Genomic DNA, 19,921 nt, shown 5'->3' with positions numbered 1-19,921 from the left:
ACGTAAAAATTGACTTGATGTTTGTTGTAGAAAGGTAAAAGGGGGGTTGCTTTTATGTAATGGTATTTAAAAAAAATGCATTGCATATTTCAGCTTCTTTTGAGGTTCATTAAAAAATGAGTTTGTTTTGGATTAGATTAGCCTTTATTAGTCTCGCGGTGGAGAAATTTACATTTTACAGCAACAAAGTGATGAAAGTAAGAGGAACGGAAAGTAAGAAGTAGAAACACAAAATACAGGACCTGCTGTAAAGGCAGCCACTCTTGCGGCGCCATCTTAAGTGAAAAAAAAATCTTCAATCTTACATATCTCTTTACCTGCCCTATGCAAAGTAGTAATAGTAGTATTAGTAGCTATAAATGGAAACATAGTAATAAAAAATAATGCTGCTCATTTTTTCACACTGTTAAACTCCAGCATAGTTTATGGAGAAAAAAAATGTGTCAAATTCCGGCAGTGAAATTTTGACTGGAGGGTTTATTTTCCAAATCACGCATGTCACTCCGACACTGTGTTAGCCCCGCAATTCACAATTGTTTCTTCACGCAGCAAAGCTTGCAATTGAGCAACATGAATCCACGTTATGTGTCTGACATAACCATTGTTCCAGAGCAGTCGCAGTCATTTAAGACAAGTCAGCAGACGCTTCGAGTATTTTGATGGATTTTCTGTCTCCCCGCTCCGCTCTTCACGCCTCACATTTCTGTCCACTAATATGTTTATCCAAGCGTCTCACCCAACGCTTCACACTGCCTTCTATTCATTATTCTCTAATGAGCGACACAATAACAAGGCAGAATTGGCTGCGTCGCGGACCGACTGCATGATGGGACTCGGACTGAACGTGATTGTTTGGAATATTGCTGAAAATCCACCCATATTCATTGAGTAGCACCTTAAAGGGTGAATCTATCACACACCTTGTCTGTAAACAAACAAAATTCAGTTCATGTTCCGGCTAGTCCTGGGCAATTTGTCTCTTTTTCTGAAGCAGCTGGATTGGTTATTCGTGAAATGGGTGTCTGTAGGCACTTTATGTTGTCTCACATCACACTGGGTGGCAGTGTTGTGAATAAATACTGTTGAGATGTAAAGGGAAGGAGATATATAATATATAATGGTGAGGAAGGCAGTCATACGAACTAGTGCTGTGCTGATAGTCATCTGTTTGGCTACACTCTGGTTTGTTATTTTGCCTTCCGACACCACTGACTGAACCTGGTTATGGACGATTAAAGGGACGGACGAAAACCTTCATCTTTCATTTCTTTCATAACTTTGCTGCTGTGAAATGTAAATTTCTCCACTGCGAGACTAATAAAGGCAAATCCAATCCAATCCAATCCAATCCAATCCAATCGTACATTCTTAGTCCGTCCATGAAAAACCATTCGTTCTTTCTCCACCTCTCTGTCAACTATGGTATCACAACATGGTAATCATAGATGGGATAACATGTTACAAATATCTGAATAGGATGAAAAAACACGATGTTGTGGCACAAGAACGAGTTTTCAATGACTGCTACACTAATTGTTCTTCATTTGAATGTTTAATATATGTGGTGTGGAACTTTTTTTCACACAAATATGAACTGGAAATTTGACTTTTCTTCTGTTTGCGTAGGTTTGTGACACTTTACAATTGATGTAGAATACTCAAAGCACTGATTTTTGCTAGTGCAGCGCTACTATTTATGTCAGAGTTTCAGTGATTTTGGTTATCATGATGATGGCTAACGGCTAGATCAGGGGTGTCCAAAGTCGGTCCTTGAGCGCCGCTGTCCTGCCTGTTTTGATGCTGCTTCAGAGCTGGCTGATGAGCTGATCATTTGAATCCGGTGCGTTGCTCCTGGGAGAGCTGGAAAACAGGCAGGACGGCGGCCCTCGAGGACCGACTTTGCACACCTCTGGGCTAGATAATCAGCTCCTTAATAAAACTCTGAGCTATTTTTGTTGTACAGTAAAGTCTCGTTATATCGATATTCTCGGGAGTCGGAAAAAATGTCGATATAACCGTACTATCGATATATCCGTCCTGCGCCGAACTGCATAAAAAAAAAGGGGGGGGGGGGCAATACGTAAATGGGGGTATCTTTGATATGGCATGTCATTTTATCATTGGGTTCATGGATTGCGTATCTAGCATGCTTTTTGTACAGTAGTGAAGTGAAAAATAAACTTATGCATAAAATAACAATGTCTTTACCCTTTTTTAATGACTATTTCCTTTCAAAAATTCAACCAATGCAGAATCCTCACGTTGTTCTATTCACACGAAACCACAAACGCCAGCATGTACAAACATGAAAAACAGTGATTGTTGCGATTAAGATATCTAAATGAAACACAATTAAATACATGGATGGAAAACAAAAACTGCAACGTTTACATTACTTACGTTGATGAAGTATTCTGCGGCACTAGGATGGGTACAGAGGAGACCAAACTGCTAGTGCTGGACTTCGACTTGGACGAGCAGCAAATGGACCAGAAGGAACAGACCGAGTCGGATCAAGATTCTGTAGTGGAAGATACCGTTCATTAAAAAGGTTTTTTTTTTTTCTTTCGCGAGTAAGCATTTGCTTGTTGGATTGTCCTCCACAGCCACGATTGCCTTGTACGTTGTTCGGATATCAAAATTCTTACGTTTCCCCATGGTTTAAATTGGTTTTAAACAATAGTACTATATATATGCTCTGCTACGCTTTTTTTATTGTGCTCGGTAAGACAGGTCAAAACACGGAAGCTGGTCACGTGACTGGGGCTTGGGAGGACCCGACAACGGGGTTTGAGAGAGTGCTAGAATAGAATGATTGAGCTGTGGCGTAACAACAGCTCCTGTTTGTATCTGTATGTGATAACTGCTAAGTTTGTTATTAAAAAGACCGACCCGCTATAGCAGCGACTGTGCGCAAAATTTGACATGCTGAGGGGCATTACAGTATGTTTCAGATGCTATTGCAGCAGTAATGAAAGACGTGAGCTCTGCTGCGAATTTTTTTTATTGTGCTCGCGTATGACAAGTCAAAACACGGAAGCCGGTTACGTGACTGGGGGATCTTTAATACAGTATGGTATGTACAGTAATTTTCAAAATCATCACGCTTCAGCAGACAAAACAATAAACATTGTTGCAAAAAACGAATGCATTCATATGCAGTACAGTGTACATGTACATAACACTGCAACAGGGAACGCTTACATCTTATTATGCAATTTAAAAAAATCTTCAATCTTCTTCTGCTTCCCATTTTCACCTTATAACACAAACCATTCAATATTGTTTAACATTTCTAAAAAACCTGATGCATATTCTCTGGATTCTCAGTAAGATCGTACGTCCGTAGCACATTGCAACGCTTGTATCTTTGTTGCAATAGGTGTGTATTCAGTTGGTTCTTCATCATCATCATCCTCGTCATTCAGGGAATCTTCTGGGGCATACTTGGCTTTGATTTCGTGTTGGATTGTCCTCAACAGCCACAATTGCCCTGTATTTCGTTCCGAGGTCATAATTCTTACGTTTCGCGATGGTTGAAGACGGTAGAAAATGGTGTCTGCTACACAGCAAGACACGGGAGTTGGTCAACCAAGTCACTCTGTGTTCCTGCATAGTGGCTAATCTGTACATGGAAGAGATGGAGAAACAGGCCCTCACATCCTTCCCGGGGACAAAACCAAGACACTGGTTTAGATATGTGGACGATACTTTTGTCATAATTAAAAAACAAGAAATTCAATCCTTCACAGATCACTTTAACTCAGTAGAAATCAATATTAAATTTACTCGCGAGGACATTAAAGAGAACCAACTAGCCTTATTGGATTGTAAAGTAATTATAAAAGAGGACAGAGCGCTAAAAACAGAAGTCTTTAGGAAGGTTACACACACTGACCAATACTTGGTTTTCGATTTGAACCATCCTCTACAACACAAACTAGGAGTTATCAGAACCCTCCAGCATAGGGCTAAACTAATACCAACAAGCGTCGAAGGCAGAGAAAAGGAGTCAAAACATATCAGGAGAGCACTCACGGACTGTGGGTACCCTCAGTGGTCGTTTAACAAATGTCAGAAAGAAAGAATAGGGAATGAAACCAAAAATTCTGAAGATACAAAAAGGAGAGGACTAGCAGTACCTTACATTGCGGGAGTTTCTGAAAAACTACAAAGAGTACTTTGGCAACACAAAATTCCTACTTATTTCAAACCGATAAACACTTTAAGGCAAAAATTAGTGCATCCAAAAGATAGGCTGCCAAATGAAAAACAAAGTAATGTAGTTTATTCATTACATTTTAAGAATGAAAATTGTAAAGAGCAATACATTGGGGAGACGAAACAAATTCTCAAAAAAAGACTATCAACATCGCAGGGATAATACTAGTGGGCCTCAATCGGCAGTACATATGCAGGTAAAAGCTAGCAAGCACTCATTTGATGACAATGAGGTTAAAATCTTAGCAAAAGAACATAGATTGTTTGAAAGGGGAGTAAAAGAAGCAATTTTCATAAAAAAGCTAAATCCTTCATTAAACTGAGATGGTGGGGTGAGGTTCAATTTGGATCGTTCAAACAATACAATACAATACAATACAATACAATACAATACAATACAATGCAATAGCCTGCTTAGGCAACATAGGTTAGGCACATTAGTAAAGCAAATGAGGTGATACCGGAGGGTGTAGGGCAATCAGGCCAGTCGTTCGTTAGGAATGTAGGAACAATCGGTGGGGCTGCAGGGAGTGGTCCTCTGCTCCCCCCAACCTGAGTGTAGGGATCTATCATAGCAGAGTCCGGCACCACCATGTCTGGACAGAAGGGATATGTATATAGGGCCAATACTACCAGTAAGACTTTAGTTCGCTGAAGAAGCATCTTGGATAAGAAGCGAAACGTCCGACACCTTCAAAAAAGTACAGATGACGGCTGAAGAAACCTTTTCATCGATGGACCACTCCTGTACGACTGAGAGCTTACACAGACATCACCTTAAGTATCTTTTGTATCGATATAATAATAGCAAAATGGCCGGTGGGAGATGAAAAACAGTACCGTAGTAACCGGATTATCGTAATAACCATGAATTGTACTAGACGGAACTAATTATACATAAAAAAACTAGAAATGTGCACGGGAAATGAAAATAGTATCGTAATAAGCAATATTATCAACATAACCGATATCGATATAACGAGACTTTACTGTATTATATTTGTCCTTTGCTGGCACCATAGCGGTACACTCGCCAGGCTGGTGCGCGGGCAACATGGCATCGGTTCCTGTTCAGTGATGGTATGAATGTGTGTTTGAATGGTTTTAATGTTTGTTTGACTATGTGTGTGGTCCGTGACTGAGTGGCGACCAGAGGAACATGTGTCCAAACCTTCTTGCTATTGCGAGTTGCTCGCTCTTTTCGCTGCATATAATTCTCATCAAAGAATTGACAACATCAGTCAGTGAGAGACTTTGTTAATAATACATGTGTATTGACAATTCCTTCTGCAGAAAATCATGGGAAAGACATGTTGACAAGTAGAATCTCCCCTAATTTTTGTGCTGTACATTTTGGAAGAATTTGATACAAGTCATCCAGTTGCTCTGGGTCACAAAGGTGTGCTGAAGCACATTTGCCACACACCAGCTCATCCAACCTCAAAATAGTTTCAGTCTTCCGAGTCATTTCTTCTTTCTGTTTTCATTCCGTCTCTGCTGTCAAGCGATTGCACAACAAGAACTTGTTTTGTGACCCTCTTTTTTTCCTCCTTCGGCTGACAGTGATACCAAACGTGTGAATGAGTGGCATTCCTGGATCATGTGATAGCTGAGTGATTCTGTGTCATCCTGGATGTTCCATTCGAAGCGGGTCGCTGCGATTGAGGTCACATAAGGTTAAAACAAAGGCCCCTTGCACCATTGACATCCCGAAAGAAGAAAAATGTATATCTAATTGTTAACATCATATAAGATGTTTGTATTTTAATAATTTGGTAAATGGACATATTTTGAAACCTGTCCTACTGAAACTAAATGATATCATCGATCCAAGCTGCAGTGGGGACACAATGGTTGAACACAGTGAATTTTGGACAGCGTGATTCCAACCTGTTTTATACCCAATGGAGATTATGTAAACAGAAATGATCTGTTTAGCTCCAGGGTAAACTCTTGGCAAGATATGATATTTATATGACTGTATAGGCGATGATCGGATACCATTTCTTTTTATTCGCATGTTCGTGAAAAAAAATAAACATTTAACCACTGTGAAATTATTGTCTAAAATCATTGCCTCGATCTCATTAAATTCTCACAGTTTTATACTAATGTATATAATGGCAAAACCAACAATTATCCATTTTTTTTCTTCTTAAGGACATCGAGAACTCCTCCCATGCATTGTGCCAATACCAGCATTGTTTTGAAGTATTCGATCCTTGAAGATTCTGCTAATGCCAGCCACTAATACTTAAAGGACAACCGATATTTTTAGTCAAATGAAAAACACCAATAAAAATGACTTAAAGTGTCACAATACTACTTCAAATTGAACTCAGAAAGTTTCAGTTTCAGAAGGTCCCGCCCCCTTGTTCGTGACGTCACGCCAAGACATCTTGCCTTGCTCGAGAATCAAAACAATGGCTTCAGATTCGGAGAAGATGATTTTTTGTTAGTCATCCAGTTATGAATATGATTCAAATAGTTCTGAAGAGGAAAGCATAAATGTTTGCAAATGATGAAAGAAGTCCTCCCATATCAAGTAAGCCGTCAGGAATCCAATGTAGCGTCCCAGAAAATACACAACATGGTGCCCAAGCTCCGTTGGAAATGGGCTGATTTGTCTGCTGGGAATTTGTGTCAGCTAGTATCAAATAGTAGTCTTGGTGCAACCCACAACGATTCACCATCACGTTATTTATGTGTCGTCCTAATTTCGCCATCAACACGGATCAACACGAAGTTTTCAGACCAAACAAAGTACCCAAAATGCATTGTGTGTCGCTTTTTCGGTCAGTGACGATACCTACTGTGACGTCACGGTATCGTCACCAACTCAGAAACAAGACGTCCTGAATATTCAGCGCCAGTCGCAAAACGTAAACTATAGCTATATGCGGTGGAATCTTTGTAAAATACGCTCAGTAGAAGTCATTTGAAGTAATTTTACAAATTATGGACACAACTTGTCCTGAGGTGTCGGTTGTCCTTTAAGACAAACTGAATATGACAGAAAGTGCATTCTCCGTTTCAGTAGTTGGCTGTGCACTGTGGCAATTTGACACATCAGCAAAGAGTGGTCTTCACAATTTTGTATCATTCTGTTCAGGGAAATGTCATATTTCAAATCTGCTTGCATTATCGGTACTCTGTATCTGTGAGTACTCTGAGTGATTACTCGGACTGGTGGTGGTCTGAAAAAAGTAGCAATGTCCTGATATTGGTTATCCTGCCAGGCCTCCAAATAAAATCTTGTTCTAACAGTGAACCCTTGACACCAGCTAAAGTAAGACCACATAGTGTAACATCTCGCCTGTTTCGGAATCGTATGAAGTTTTCTAATTGGCTCAGGTAAAAAAAAAAAACACACAAGGTAACACTTATGAAACTTTAAATATTCTGAAAAAATATTGAGTTAATTTTCATGTTAGAGTGACCTTATGATCTTATTTGCTTGGAAGTGTACATTTTTTGACCCCCAAAAGTAACAATTGGCGATTAGAAAAATTATCTGGTAATGTATTTTGATTGACCACCACTGATTGCTAGACTGGTAAGACAGAATATAACGTTGGTGTTTTTTAAACTCTGAGTACATTTCTAACAGCTGTCGTTTATTGTGTCTCTAGTGGAGTCTGGTGTGTAACTCAGCATGGAAAGTCCACATTGCAAAATTCTCACTCTTGGTCGGCTCGATCTTTGGATACCTGGTGTTTGGAATCCTCGCAGACTGGTAAGACATCTTAAGAACGTAACACCCACAACAATAGTTTGACATTCAAGATGTTTTAAGATGGTACTGTAAATATTTTGTTACTGTTTCTTATTGTGTAGGTTTGGCCGTCACCCAGTGCTGATCATATCTGTGCTATTTATGCTGGTGTTTGGCCTCACTGTGGCCTTTTCAGTCAATGTCCCCATGTTCAGCACACTGCGATTCTTCGAAGGCTTTTGCCTGTCTGGCATCACACTGTCACTCTACGTCCTACGTAAGTACTTCTTGAGAATTTTCAATGGATTTGGTTTTAGAACTGTGTGGCGGTCCTCATTAAATGCTCTCACGGCGATCAGGCTGTATGAGGCAAGTTCCAAAACCCAAAGCAGTTAACAGTATAAGGAATGAAATTATAACCCCTCTTCAATATTCTAACAAAAGAAACCATCACCAAACACTCACTCAAAATATAACAAAACCTGAAAACCCACTTATAGCCATGGTAACATCAGTAATTGTGCATTGTGTTGGGGAATCCCTGTCACGTGGGGGGTGTCCCTTCTAAACAGCAACAAGCTAACTGCGCGCGTGTGATGCCAGACCTCCATACTTTCACGTACCGCATTTTTAGAGACAAAAATTTTGGTAGATGTAGAAAGTCTTCTCAGGACTTTGAAAGCTGCTTAAAGGACAACCGACACCACTTTTTTGTTTCCTAACGTTTTATAGTATCTAAATACCCAAAAGACGCAGGATGATATTTTTAGTCAAATGCAAAACACCAATAAAAATGACTTAAAGTGTCCAAAAACTACTTCAAATTGAACCCAAAAGTGGCCAGTCTCAAAAGATCCCGCCCCCTTGTTCGTGATGTCACGCCAAGCCGTCTTGCCTTGCTCGAGAATCAAAACAATGGCTTCAGATTCGGAGAAGATGCTTTCTTGTTACTCATCCAGTTATGAATATGATTCAAATAGTTCTGAAGAGGAAAGCATACATGTTTGCAATCGATTAAAGAATTTATTCCCTGTCATTTTGAGGCATCTGTACAGAAATGTAGCACCCAGAAAATGCAGATCGTGCCAAAGCTCCGTTGGAAATGGGCTGATTTGTCTGCTTGGAATTTGTGTCTGCGAATATCAAATAGTTGTCTTGGTGCAACACACAACGATTCACCATTGCGTTATTTATGTTTTTCCTTTCTAATTTCGCCATCAACACGGATCAACACGAAGTTTTCAGACCAAACAAAGTACCGCAAATGCATTGTGTGTCCTTTTCTCGGTCAGGGGCGTGACGTGACGTCAGGAATCGTCACCAACTCAAAACCAAGACTTCCTGAATATTCAGCGCGAGTCTTAAAAGATAAAATATAGCTATGTGCAGTGGAATCTTTGTGAAATACGATCACTAGAAGTCATTTGAAGTAATTTTACGAATTATGGACACAATTTGTCGGAGGCGTCAGTTGTCCTTTAAAGCTGTAAAGAGGGTTTCACGTCATATGCTTTAATTTATAATTGTCTCAAAATGGGTTTTGAAAACAAAAGCAATTTTATTGTTGGGATTAAATCTTTAGTGTGAAACTTACTGGTACGTGTTTGTTGAATGTTGTATTCTTTTTTTAATATTTGTATGGGCTTTTGTCTTTTTCCATGTGGGCCTACCTGTATTCCTAATGTGTTTTTGTGTGACACTTGATATTTACCCTGGAGCCAATCTTTATTGACAAAACTCCGCGAACACTGAGACAAAGGGACGGTCATTCAATAACACATTAGTAGGGAGAATCAATCCTGTCTGTCCTCCATGCGTTCCACTTTTAAGCATTCGCTGAAAAACTGACATTGACAGTGGCCATGAACAACACAGTTTGAAACAAAGCATCACAGTCGTAGCAGTTTTCGGCTGGGTAAAAAAAACATGCAATGGTCTTTTTCTGGCTGAATATGTTTGCCATCTCCCGGCGTTTGGTTTGTGCAGAGCTGTACCACTAATCCTTTCCTTTGATCATCAATCCACGTGCAGTTAAGTCTCCTTCATGTTATCATGCCGCACTTTATCCCTTTACGTCATCCTAAACAAGCAGTGAGTATTCAAGGCCTGAGCATGTGGCAGTTTGAACACGCTCTCCATAAAACTGTTCAGTAAGATCCACATCAAAATCGGGTAAAAAAAAAAAAAAAAAAAAAAAAAAAATATATATATATATATATATATATATATATATATATATATATATATATATATATATATATATAGTATATATATCAGTGACGTGTAGTCAGGGGAGGCAGGCGAGCCTGTGCCTCACCTGTCATCATGGAAATAGCAAATGACAAAATAAATTAAACAGTTATATTGATATAGTGATTTGTACTTTAACGTTCTTTTCCATTTAACTTCGATTAAAGTGTTCAAAAGCTTTTAGTATATGAACTAAATTTCTACAATTTAGCTGGTGTATATAATGTACAGTCACTGTACATTATAAACACTGTACTACAGTGTTTATTGTATTTTATTTTTATCAAAACTGTTTGCATAGGTGAGGCCCACAGTTCTCCTGCCTCATGACAGGGGCCGCTGGTGATAAAAAATTCTTTTTGCGACTCCTCGGCTGCAGAATAACAGAATTAGTGACAGCAAGCTACAGTAAACAGTTAGCAAGTTAAGTGCAACCATCCAGTCATTTTTGTCGTGTTGCTTGACCTTATTTTCAGAATGGTGGATTACCTATCTAAATTGAAAGAATTTTCTAAACTGGACTTTCAATCGAAGCAGGAGATAATAATTAAAGGAAGACCAACCGGACTGTATAGCTCACAAACGGTGAGGGATGAATGTAAATCTCCTGGACAGCTTCTCAGCTTTTTGGCCAAGAAGGATCTCATTGAAACTATTCCAGAAGCGACAAAGTTGCTCCAGCTCGTGCTCACTGTTCCAGCTACTACAGCATCAGTGGAGCGGTCATTCTCAGCACAAAAGACTGAAAACACACAGTCGGAACAGGACTGATCAAGGACGACTTTCTTCACTGGCAGTGATCTCCATTGAGACAGATATATATATATATATATATATATATATATATATTACAGTAAAGTCTCGTTATATCGATATTCAAGGGAGTCCGAAAAAATATCGATATAACCGGGACTATCAATATATCCGACCCTGTTTGCATGTAATTTTCTCCGTGCGTGCATAGAAATAGTATCGATATAACCGGGACTATCGATATATCCGATATCGATATAACGAGACTTTACTGTATATATATATCTATCAGTGACGTGCAGTCAGTGGAGGCAGGGGAGGCAGTGCCTCACCTGTCATCATGGAAAGCTGTCATGGAAATATCAAATGAAAAAATAAATTAAACAGTTATATGTATTTAGTGATTTGTACTTTAAAGTTCTTGTCCATTTAACTTCACCGTTTTAGGATTTTTTTCAAAATCGCTGAATTTTCACATTTACCGTTCAAATACTAAGTAGAGACGAGCGGTGAGGCAGCAGCCGGCTGAGCCTCACCATGGATTGCGCAATCACTATGCTTACTGTGCTGGCTTGCTCTGCAGTGAGACCGCATTGCTATCCTTCTGCATATCGCTATTAAAGCGTTCAAACACGTTTAGTATATGAACTAAATTTCTACAGTTTAGCTGGTGTATATAATGTAGAGTCATTGTACATTATAAACACTGTACTACAGTGTTTATTTTGTTTTATTTTTATCAAAACGCTGTGCCTAGGTGAGGCACACAGTTCTCCCGCCTCATGACAGGCAGGGGGCGCTTGTGATTCCAGAGATACTTCTTACTCCACGTCTGCAGAATAATAGAATTAGAGACAGAAAGCTACAGTAAACAGTTAGCAAGTAAAGTGCAACCCTGCAGTCATTTTTTCGTGTTGCTTGGCCTCACTTTCAGAATGGAGGATTACATATCTAAATTGAAAGAATTTTCTAAACTGGACTTTCAATCGAAGCAGGAGGTAATAATTAAAGGAAGACCAACACCGGAGCTAAAAGGTTTGCTTCAGACAACGGGACACAATACTCGCTCTTTTCAGGCGGACTGGTACACACGAAAAGGCTGGCTGTGTGGATGTCCAGCAAGAAACCGCCTTTTCTGCTTTTCCTGCCTTCTGTTCTCAACTTGTGACAATGTCTGGACTCAAATGGGATATTGCGACCTGAAAAATTTACAACGGAGCCTCATCAAAAAATGAGCGAAGACTCAACATCAGCATCCACAATGCTAAGGTAAAGGAGAACCGGGAGATTTTAAAAGATCTCATCAATGCCACCTGCTTCCTTGCCAAACAACAGCTGGCATTTCGTGGAAATGATGAAAGTAAAGGCTCTGCTAATCGTGGCAACTGTTTTAACTATTACATGCTTTCGTTGAGAAAGATGACAGGCTAGCGAGTCATTTTGGGACATCCACTGTATTTTCTAGCCTGTGAAACAGAATACAGAACGATTTAATTGAAGCAGTTGGTGATGTCATTAGAAATGCATTAAAAAGGAGATCGGGGCAGCCCAATTTGTTGCTGTAGAAATAGACGAGGTTGTCATTCTCAGCACTGAAAACATACAGTCGGAACAGGACTGATCAAGGACGACTTTCTTCACTGGCAGTCATCTCCGTTGAGACAGAGAGACTTTTAAAACTGAAAAAAGATAAGGAAGGCTTCTACAAAGAAATTATCGATGCCTTTCTTCAGAAGGAGCGGCGCATGGACTAAAGGTAACACGATAAAAACGTTTTTTTAAATTATTTTTTTCTATGCTACAGTTTGTATACAGTATATAAAGAATGCTGACATGAAATTTTAAACAAAATACGTTAACTGTTGCCAATCAAATGGTGAATAAACTACTCTGTAGAGTTCATATGTTTGTAAATCAGACTATGATGACGTCAGTGCCTCACCAGCCATGAACCTCACCGCACGTCACTGATATGTATTATATATATATATATATATATATATATATATATATATATATATATATATATATATATATATATATATATATATATATATATATATATAAAAATCCTCGTCTCACCCACCATGGGTGGTGTCTGTCCCCATTTCAGCTCGGGTCCTCTACCAGAGGCCAGGAAGCTTGAGGGTTCTGCGCAGTATCCGTGCTGTTCCCAGCACTGCGCTTTTCTGGACCGAGATATCCGATGTTGTTCCCGGGATCTGTTGCAACCACTCGTCGAGTTTGGGGGTCACTGCCCCGAGTGCTCCGACCACCACAGGCACGACTGTCACCTTTACCTTCCAGGCTCTCTCCAGCTCCTCTCTGAGCCCTTGGTATTTCTCGATTTTCTCATGTTCCTTCTTTCTGATGTTCCCATCACTCGGGACCGCTACATCCACGACAACGGCTTTCCTTTCCCCTTTATCTATGACCACGATATCTGGTTGGTTGGCCATTACCATCTTGTCAGTCTGTATCTGGAAGTCCCACAGGATTTTTGCTCGGTCATTCTCCACCACCTTGGGAGGTGTTTCCCATTTTGACCTTGGGGTTTCCAGTCCATACTCCGCACAGATGTTTCGGTAGACTATGCCAGCCACCTGGTTATGGCGCTCCATGTAGGCTTTCCCTGCCAGCATCTTACACCCTGCTGTTACGTGTTGGATTGTCTCAGGTGCCTCTTTGCACAACCTACACCTTGGGTCTTGTCTGGTGTGGTATATCCCTGCCTCTATGGCTCTGGTGTTCAGGGCCTGCTCTTGGGCAGCCAGGATGAGTGCCTCTGTGCTGTCCTTTAGGCCAGCCCTTTCTAGCCACTGATGGGACTTCTTGAGATCAGCCACTTCTGCTATGGTTTGGTGGTACATCCCGTGTAGGGGCTTTTCCTCCCATGATTGTCCCTCTTCCAGCACCTCATCCTCTGTTCCCCATTGACTGAGACATTCTCTGAGTACATCATCCGTTGGAGCCTTCTCTTTGATGTATTCATGGAGCTTGGATGTTTCATCCTGGACAGTGGCTCTCACACTCACTAGTCCCCGGCATCCTTCCTTACGGCTTGTGTACAGTCTCAGGGTGCTGGACTTGGGATGGAACCCTCCGTGCATGGTGAGGAGTTTTCGGGTCTTAACATCCGTGGTCTGGATCTCTTCCTTTGGCCACCTTATTATTCCTGCAGGGTATCTGATCACTGGCAGGGCATAGCTGTTTATTGCCCGGGTCTTGTTCTTGCCATTGAGCTGGCTTCTGAGGACTTGCCTCACCCGCTGGAGGTATTTGGTCGTAGCCGCTTTCCTTGTTGCTAATTCGAGGTTGCCATTGGCCTGTGGTATACCGAGGTACTTGTAGCTGTTTTCAATGTCTGCTATTGTTCCTTCAGTGAGTGAGACCCCTTCAGTGTGGACTACCTTGCCCCTCTTAGTCACCATCCGACTACATTTCTCCAGCCCGAATGACATTCCGATATCACTGCTGTAGATTCTGGTTGTGTGGATCAGGGAGTCTATGTCCCTTTCGCTCTTAGCATACAGCTTGATGTCATCCATGTAGAGGAGGTGACTGATCGTAGCTTCATTTCTGAGGCGGTATCCATAGCCTGTCTTGGCGATTATCTGGCTGAGGGGGTTCAGTCCTATGCAGAACAGCAGTGGGGAGAGTGCATCACCTTGGTATATGCCACATTTGATGGACACTTGCGTTAGTGGCTTGCCATTTGCTTCAAGTGTGGTTTTCCACATCCTCATCGAGTTTGCAACGAAGGCTCTCAGGGTCCTGTTGACCTTATACAACTCCAAGCATTCAGTGATCCATGTGTGTGGCATCGAGTCATATGCTTTCTTGTAATCAATCCAGGCTGTGCACAGGTTGGTATGTCGGGACCTGGAGTCTTGAGCGACTGTTCTGTCAACCAGCAGCTGATGTTTGGCACCTCTAGTATCTCTACTAATGCCTTTCTGTGCTTTGCTCATGTATTGATCTATGTGTCCACTTATCTTAGCCGCAATGATGCCTGACATGAGCTTCCATGTTGTGGAGAGACAGGTTATTGGCCGATAGTTGGAAGGAACTGCACCCTTTGAGGAATCCTTCATGATCAGGATTGTTCGCCCTTCGGTTAGCCATCCTGGGTGAGTCCCATCCATCAGCAGCTGGTTCATTTGTGCTGCTAGGCGCTCATGGAGAGCTGTGAGTTTCTTTAGCCAGTAGGTGTGGACCATATCCGGGCCTGGTGCCGTCCAGTTTTTCATACCTGAGACTCTTCCTTGTATATCTGCCGCTGTGATGGTAACTGGGTTCTGTTCAGGGAGGTTGCTGTGCTCCTCTTTCAGAGTCACCAGCCATTGTGCACTGCTGTTATGTGTGACCTCCTTCTCCCATATGCCTTTCCAGTATCTTTCAGTTTCCAGCCTTGGAGGGTCTGCTCTGCTGTTAGAACCCTGCCACTGAGCGTACACTTTCGCAGGTTGTGTTGCGAACAGCCTGTTTATTCTTCTGGCCTCATTCTCTTTCGTGTACCTCTTTAGGCGACTGGCCAAGGCCTGGAGCCTTTGTTTGGCAGTTTCGAGTGCTTCAGGTATGGTTATCTGCATGTACCTCTTGGGTATTGGCCTTTTATTCACACCTCTCTGGGTCTCCGTCAATTGACTCACATCTTTCCGAGCCGCCTTGATCTTGGCCTCCAACCGTCTTTTCCATGGTGGGTAATGAATCTTGTGGCTCTCATGGTTGCTCTTGTAGCCAAGCATGTCTAGGATCACTGATGCTGAGGTGTATATCAGCTCATTGGTTTCCGTGATCGTTCCGGTCGGGATCGTTCTCAGTGCTGCATTCACAGTTTCCATGAGACTTTCAGGTGGTACTTCACATAGCCGCTGTAATCGGTGCCTTCGTTGCCCAGTTTTCATTCTTGCCATGATCTTATCTCTCAGGTCATTTGCTGCCTCGCTCAGCATTTCATTTATTGGGGCTGGCTTCCCAATCTCATTATTCATTGGGGCTTGCCTCCCAATCTCTGGTTGAACCTCTTCCTGTGATGTGGCAGCCTGGGGCCCTTCACCTCGGAATTTGTGTTGTACCTCATCAATCTCAAGTTGTGATAGCAATTGCCGTTTGTGGATATTGGAACACTGAGCTACTAGTTGTTTCGTGGTCAACCGTGACTGTGGGTTTCGAAGTAACCATTCAGCCCCCATTCTCCGCATGTAACCCCTCTGACTAGGGTTGCTTGAGTAGTAGCATTCCAACAGAGCCATGTTATCGCATCTCGTCCATCTCCGCTTTGTTCCAGTAGCCCATTTTTCATCAGGGTGCTCTGGTTCCCCAGCACCTGACGCAGACCTTGTTTGGCCGGGCGACGTCTGAGCCGGCATGTCATTCCATTTATTGTCTCTCATCATTGTATGAGGTAGGCATTAGCGTGAAGGGTCTTGCCCAAGGACCCACACTGGATGATGTCATTGTGCTCATTTTCTCTGCCACAAGTGGGATTCGAACCCTCGTCTCCCATATGCCAAACCTATATATATATATATATATATATATATATATACACACACGCACACACACACACATACATCGTCCTTGACACAAGTCTCATATATGGATGGGAAATTTGATTGACAGGTTTGTCATAAAAAGACACTGTGTAAAGAAGATGCCTGAAACTGAACAGGAAATGAGGTATTTGAGTTTGACCGGACATGCTCAAATTGGGCACATCGGTATATGTGTGACTCGCTTTAAAAGACTTGTCCAAATTTGAGCCCTATGTATTGTATTTCCGAGATGGGCAAAGATAAATGTGAAGAATTTAGCATATAGTGTCAACGTTTGCCCACCTAAAAAACACAAAACTCTAAGAACTCAACTGCACAAGATCAGATCTTGATCTAACTTTCAAGTGGGATTCATAATGGCACCCAGCTGTGGTTGTGTAGTGCCTTAACCCAAAGTGAGATTTATATAGTCACTCTTTGCTGAGGATAAATAATGCAGCATGTGAGTAGCAGTGGTGGGCTATGCATATCACCCCTGGGCCTTCAGTAATAATAATACACTTTATTTATAAGCTCTCAAGGACACGTTACAATCACAAAACAATGACATAAATAAAGCCACAGATAAAATTATAAATATAACATCGGTCTGTGATTCAGATATTTTTAGGCCTCAAGAGAAGGCCTTGCAGGCCCTGACGTCCCACCACTGCTGAGTAGTGCTATACTGTATTGTCTGATCATAACTGAGCCACATAGATGCCAATCATTTCGGCAGTTAGCAATAGCTGTAAGATAATATGTGTGGTTTTCTTAGATACATATGTGAGGCTCTGAATTGTATGTTTAGTTTGACCGTAAACTCGTACATCCCCACTGCATTTTAAATCACATTATAGAGCTGTCAGAATGAAATATCCTGATGGAGTAATGTGGCCCATAGAAAGTGAAAAAATGTAGATAAAAGGATGTTAATTCATGATATCTGACTGTTGATGAGAAAAAAAACAGCAGCTGCAAGACAATACGCACACATTTTGCGCCAGACTTGCCTGCCATGCTGAGGCTTTAGTACGAGTTCAAACGTCGTTGATACGATGTGACACTTGTACAGCGGTTGACGTTATCTGCTACGCAGGGAGACTGAAAAATAAAGGGGAAAGAATGAACGCCTAAAAGAAGGAATGTTGGAAACCGGCCGGGCAAGCAGTCTGTTTGAATATAGAGTGTTTGAAAGAATATGGATGCCTGGCCTAGATGGCGAGGTTTCTCACCTATGAGTTGCACTTATTTTGTATTGGTTAAACTGATGACATTTACTCATTCACTGCCAGACGTTCAAAAATGTGTCCACTGCAGTGCCAGGGTTTTTGTCATTGTCACTGGAATTCCAGGGCCCACAGAATATTGAGTTTTAGGACGACATAAACATTCAATGCCGCGTAAGAAACCATAGACTCTCTTCTTTCATCGTAAAACAAGAGTTAATTCCTAAATTATCTGTATAGGTCTGGAGTTATGACCTTGAAATGAGGGCGGCTGTTTAAAATACAATGCAATGTAATCAGTACATATTGGTTTATGTACAGCTTTAACAACAGCTGTAGCTGGTACGTCTGTGTAAGGTCTCACTCGTACAGGAGTGGTCCATTGATGAAAAGGTTTCTTTGAAGGTGTCGGACGTTTCGTTCCCATCCAAGAAGCTTTGTCAGCAAACTAAAGTCTAACTGGTAGTTTCGGCCCTGTATATATATCCCGACTGTCCCGACATGGCGATGCCGGAGTCTGCTATGATAGGTCCCTGCTCTCAGGTTGGGGGGAGCAGTGGACTAATCCCTGTGGCTCCACTGATGGCTCTATTGTCCTGACTGACGACTGGCCTGATTGCCCAATTGGCCCTGGTATCACCTCATCAGCATGACTAATTCTATGTTGCCTAAGAAATCTATTGTACGAATGATCCAAATTGAACCTCACCCCACCATTACGGTTAAGGAAAGGATTTTGCTATTTCATGAAAATAGCTTCTTTTACTTCCCTTTCAAACCATCTATTTTCTTTTGCTAAGATTTTAACCACATTGTCATCAAATGAGTGGTTGCTAGCTTTCAGGTGCATATGTACTGCCGATTGAGGCCCACTAGTATATCCCTGCAATGTTGATAAAGTCTTTTTTTGAGACAGTAGGGATATATATACAGGGCCGAAGCTGTAAGACTTAAGTTTGCTGACTAAGCTTCTTGGATGGGAAGCGAAACGTCAGACACCTTCAAAGAAGTACAGATGATGGCTGAAGAAACCTTTTCATCGAAGTTGTAGCTGGTACAAAGCGCTGACATGGTGAAAAGGGAAATGCTGCCCTCTTGTGGAACGGAAAAAAACATTGCCAGAGGTTTGGCCAGCGCTTTATCGGCACCCAAACAAGAAAAAACCAAACCCGAACAAATTTGGGAATCGCACTCAACGTCATATTTTCAATTCCCAAATACAATTGTGAATGGCAGTGAATGAGTTAAATGTTCATGCTGCAGATTTTTATGACATATTTGTAGTGTGTTTGCTGCAAGGACACAAGAGACATTGATTATAGAATTCATGCAAGCTTTCCATTTATTTTGTAATTTTTAATTTTAACCTGACTGGCTAATGTGTGCTAGCCTAAGCAGTTAGCCAACAAAGTGTGCAGGCTCTCCTCAGACACACATTAGCATGCTTCCACCTCAGGCCAGTTATTTTATTGTATTTATTTATTGTTATTACTGTTATTTTTTGTACATCATCCTGCATTGCTCGGCCAAGCATAAAGTAGAATATAAATTGCAAATTTACAACCACAAATGGGTACCTGCGATCTTATGATTCACCAATATTATTTCACTCAAACTTCACTGAACTCGAAACATAACGTTAAAATCGTACAGTTGATTTTTTTAACCTGAATTTTACTCCCTTATCATTTCTGTTTCTCTTCTGCTACGAAGCGTTTGAAAAGAAAAATCCAATGGAAAGAAATTCAACCATGCAGAGAATTTTGCGCTCAAATCGTGCATTTGTGGGGTCTGTGCGTGATAAACCCTCCTTTAATTACGTAAAAAAATGTTTATAATGTTTTATGTTCTGCGAGCATTATGTGTAGTCGCATGGCTGCCACAAGTAATGTTTCTCCCCGCCTTTTTTGCGTGTTCAAACTTTTTTGCGTGTTCGAACTGGCACTCTTTTCCACTGTGTGTTTGTGTGTGTGTTGTGAGAAGGATGAGGAAAATGCACACACATCTGCGTGGATGTGCCATGACGTGCTGTCTTTTTTTCTTTTTTTTTTCTTTTGGTGACACACTGCATTGCTTTTAAGTACAGATTTTTGCTGTTGCAAAGTGCAGTCTGTTACAATAATTGAGGAAATATGATTGATTGTTAAATAGTGAGTCATTCCATATAGTGTGTAAAGGCTAAGGTCCATGAAAAAAACACCCATGTCAGTGGTTCT

At 41.2% G+C, this 19,921-nt stretch overlaps 1 protein-coding gene across 1 annotated transcript in view; it reads left to right on the top strand.

Moving 5' to 3' along the window:
* LOC148891822 (solute carrier family 22 member 23-like) overlaps positions 1-19,921 on the top strand; it is a 68,292-nt gene that overhangs the window by 12,997 nt on the left and 35,374 nt on the right. The window contains exons 2-3 of the mRNA XM_089007383.1: positions 7,854-7,957; positions 8,059-8,213. Of these exons, the coding sequence (XP_088863509.1) occupies positions 7,854-7,957; positions 8,059-8,213 (259 nt within the window). The remainder of the gene's footprint in view (positions 1-7,853; positions 7,958-8,058; positions 8,214-19,921) is intronic.

This window comes from Hippocampus bargibanti, linkage group LG11, assembly GCF_051943395.1.
Source record: "Hippocampus bargibanti isolate YZ-2025 linkage group LG11, ASM5194339v1, whole genome shotgun sequence".
Lineage (NCBI taxonomy): Eukaryota > Metazoa > Chordata > Actinopteri > Syngnathiformes > Syngnathidae > Hippocampus > Hippocampus bargibanti.
This window is presented reverse-complemented; position numbering and strand designations above follow the sequence as displayed.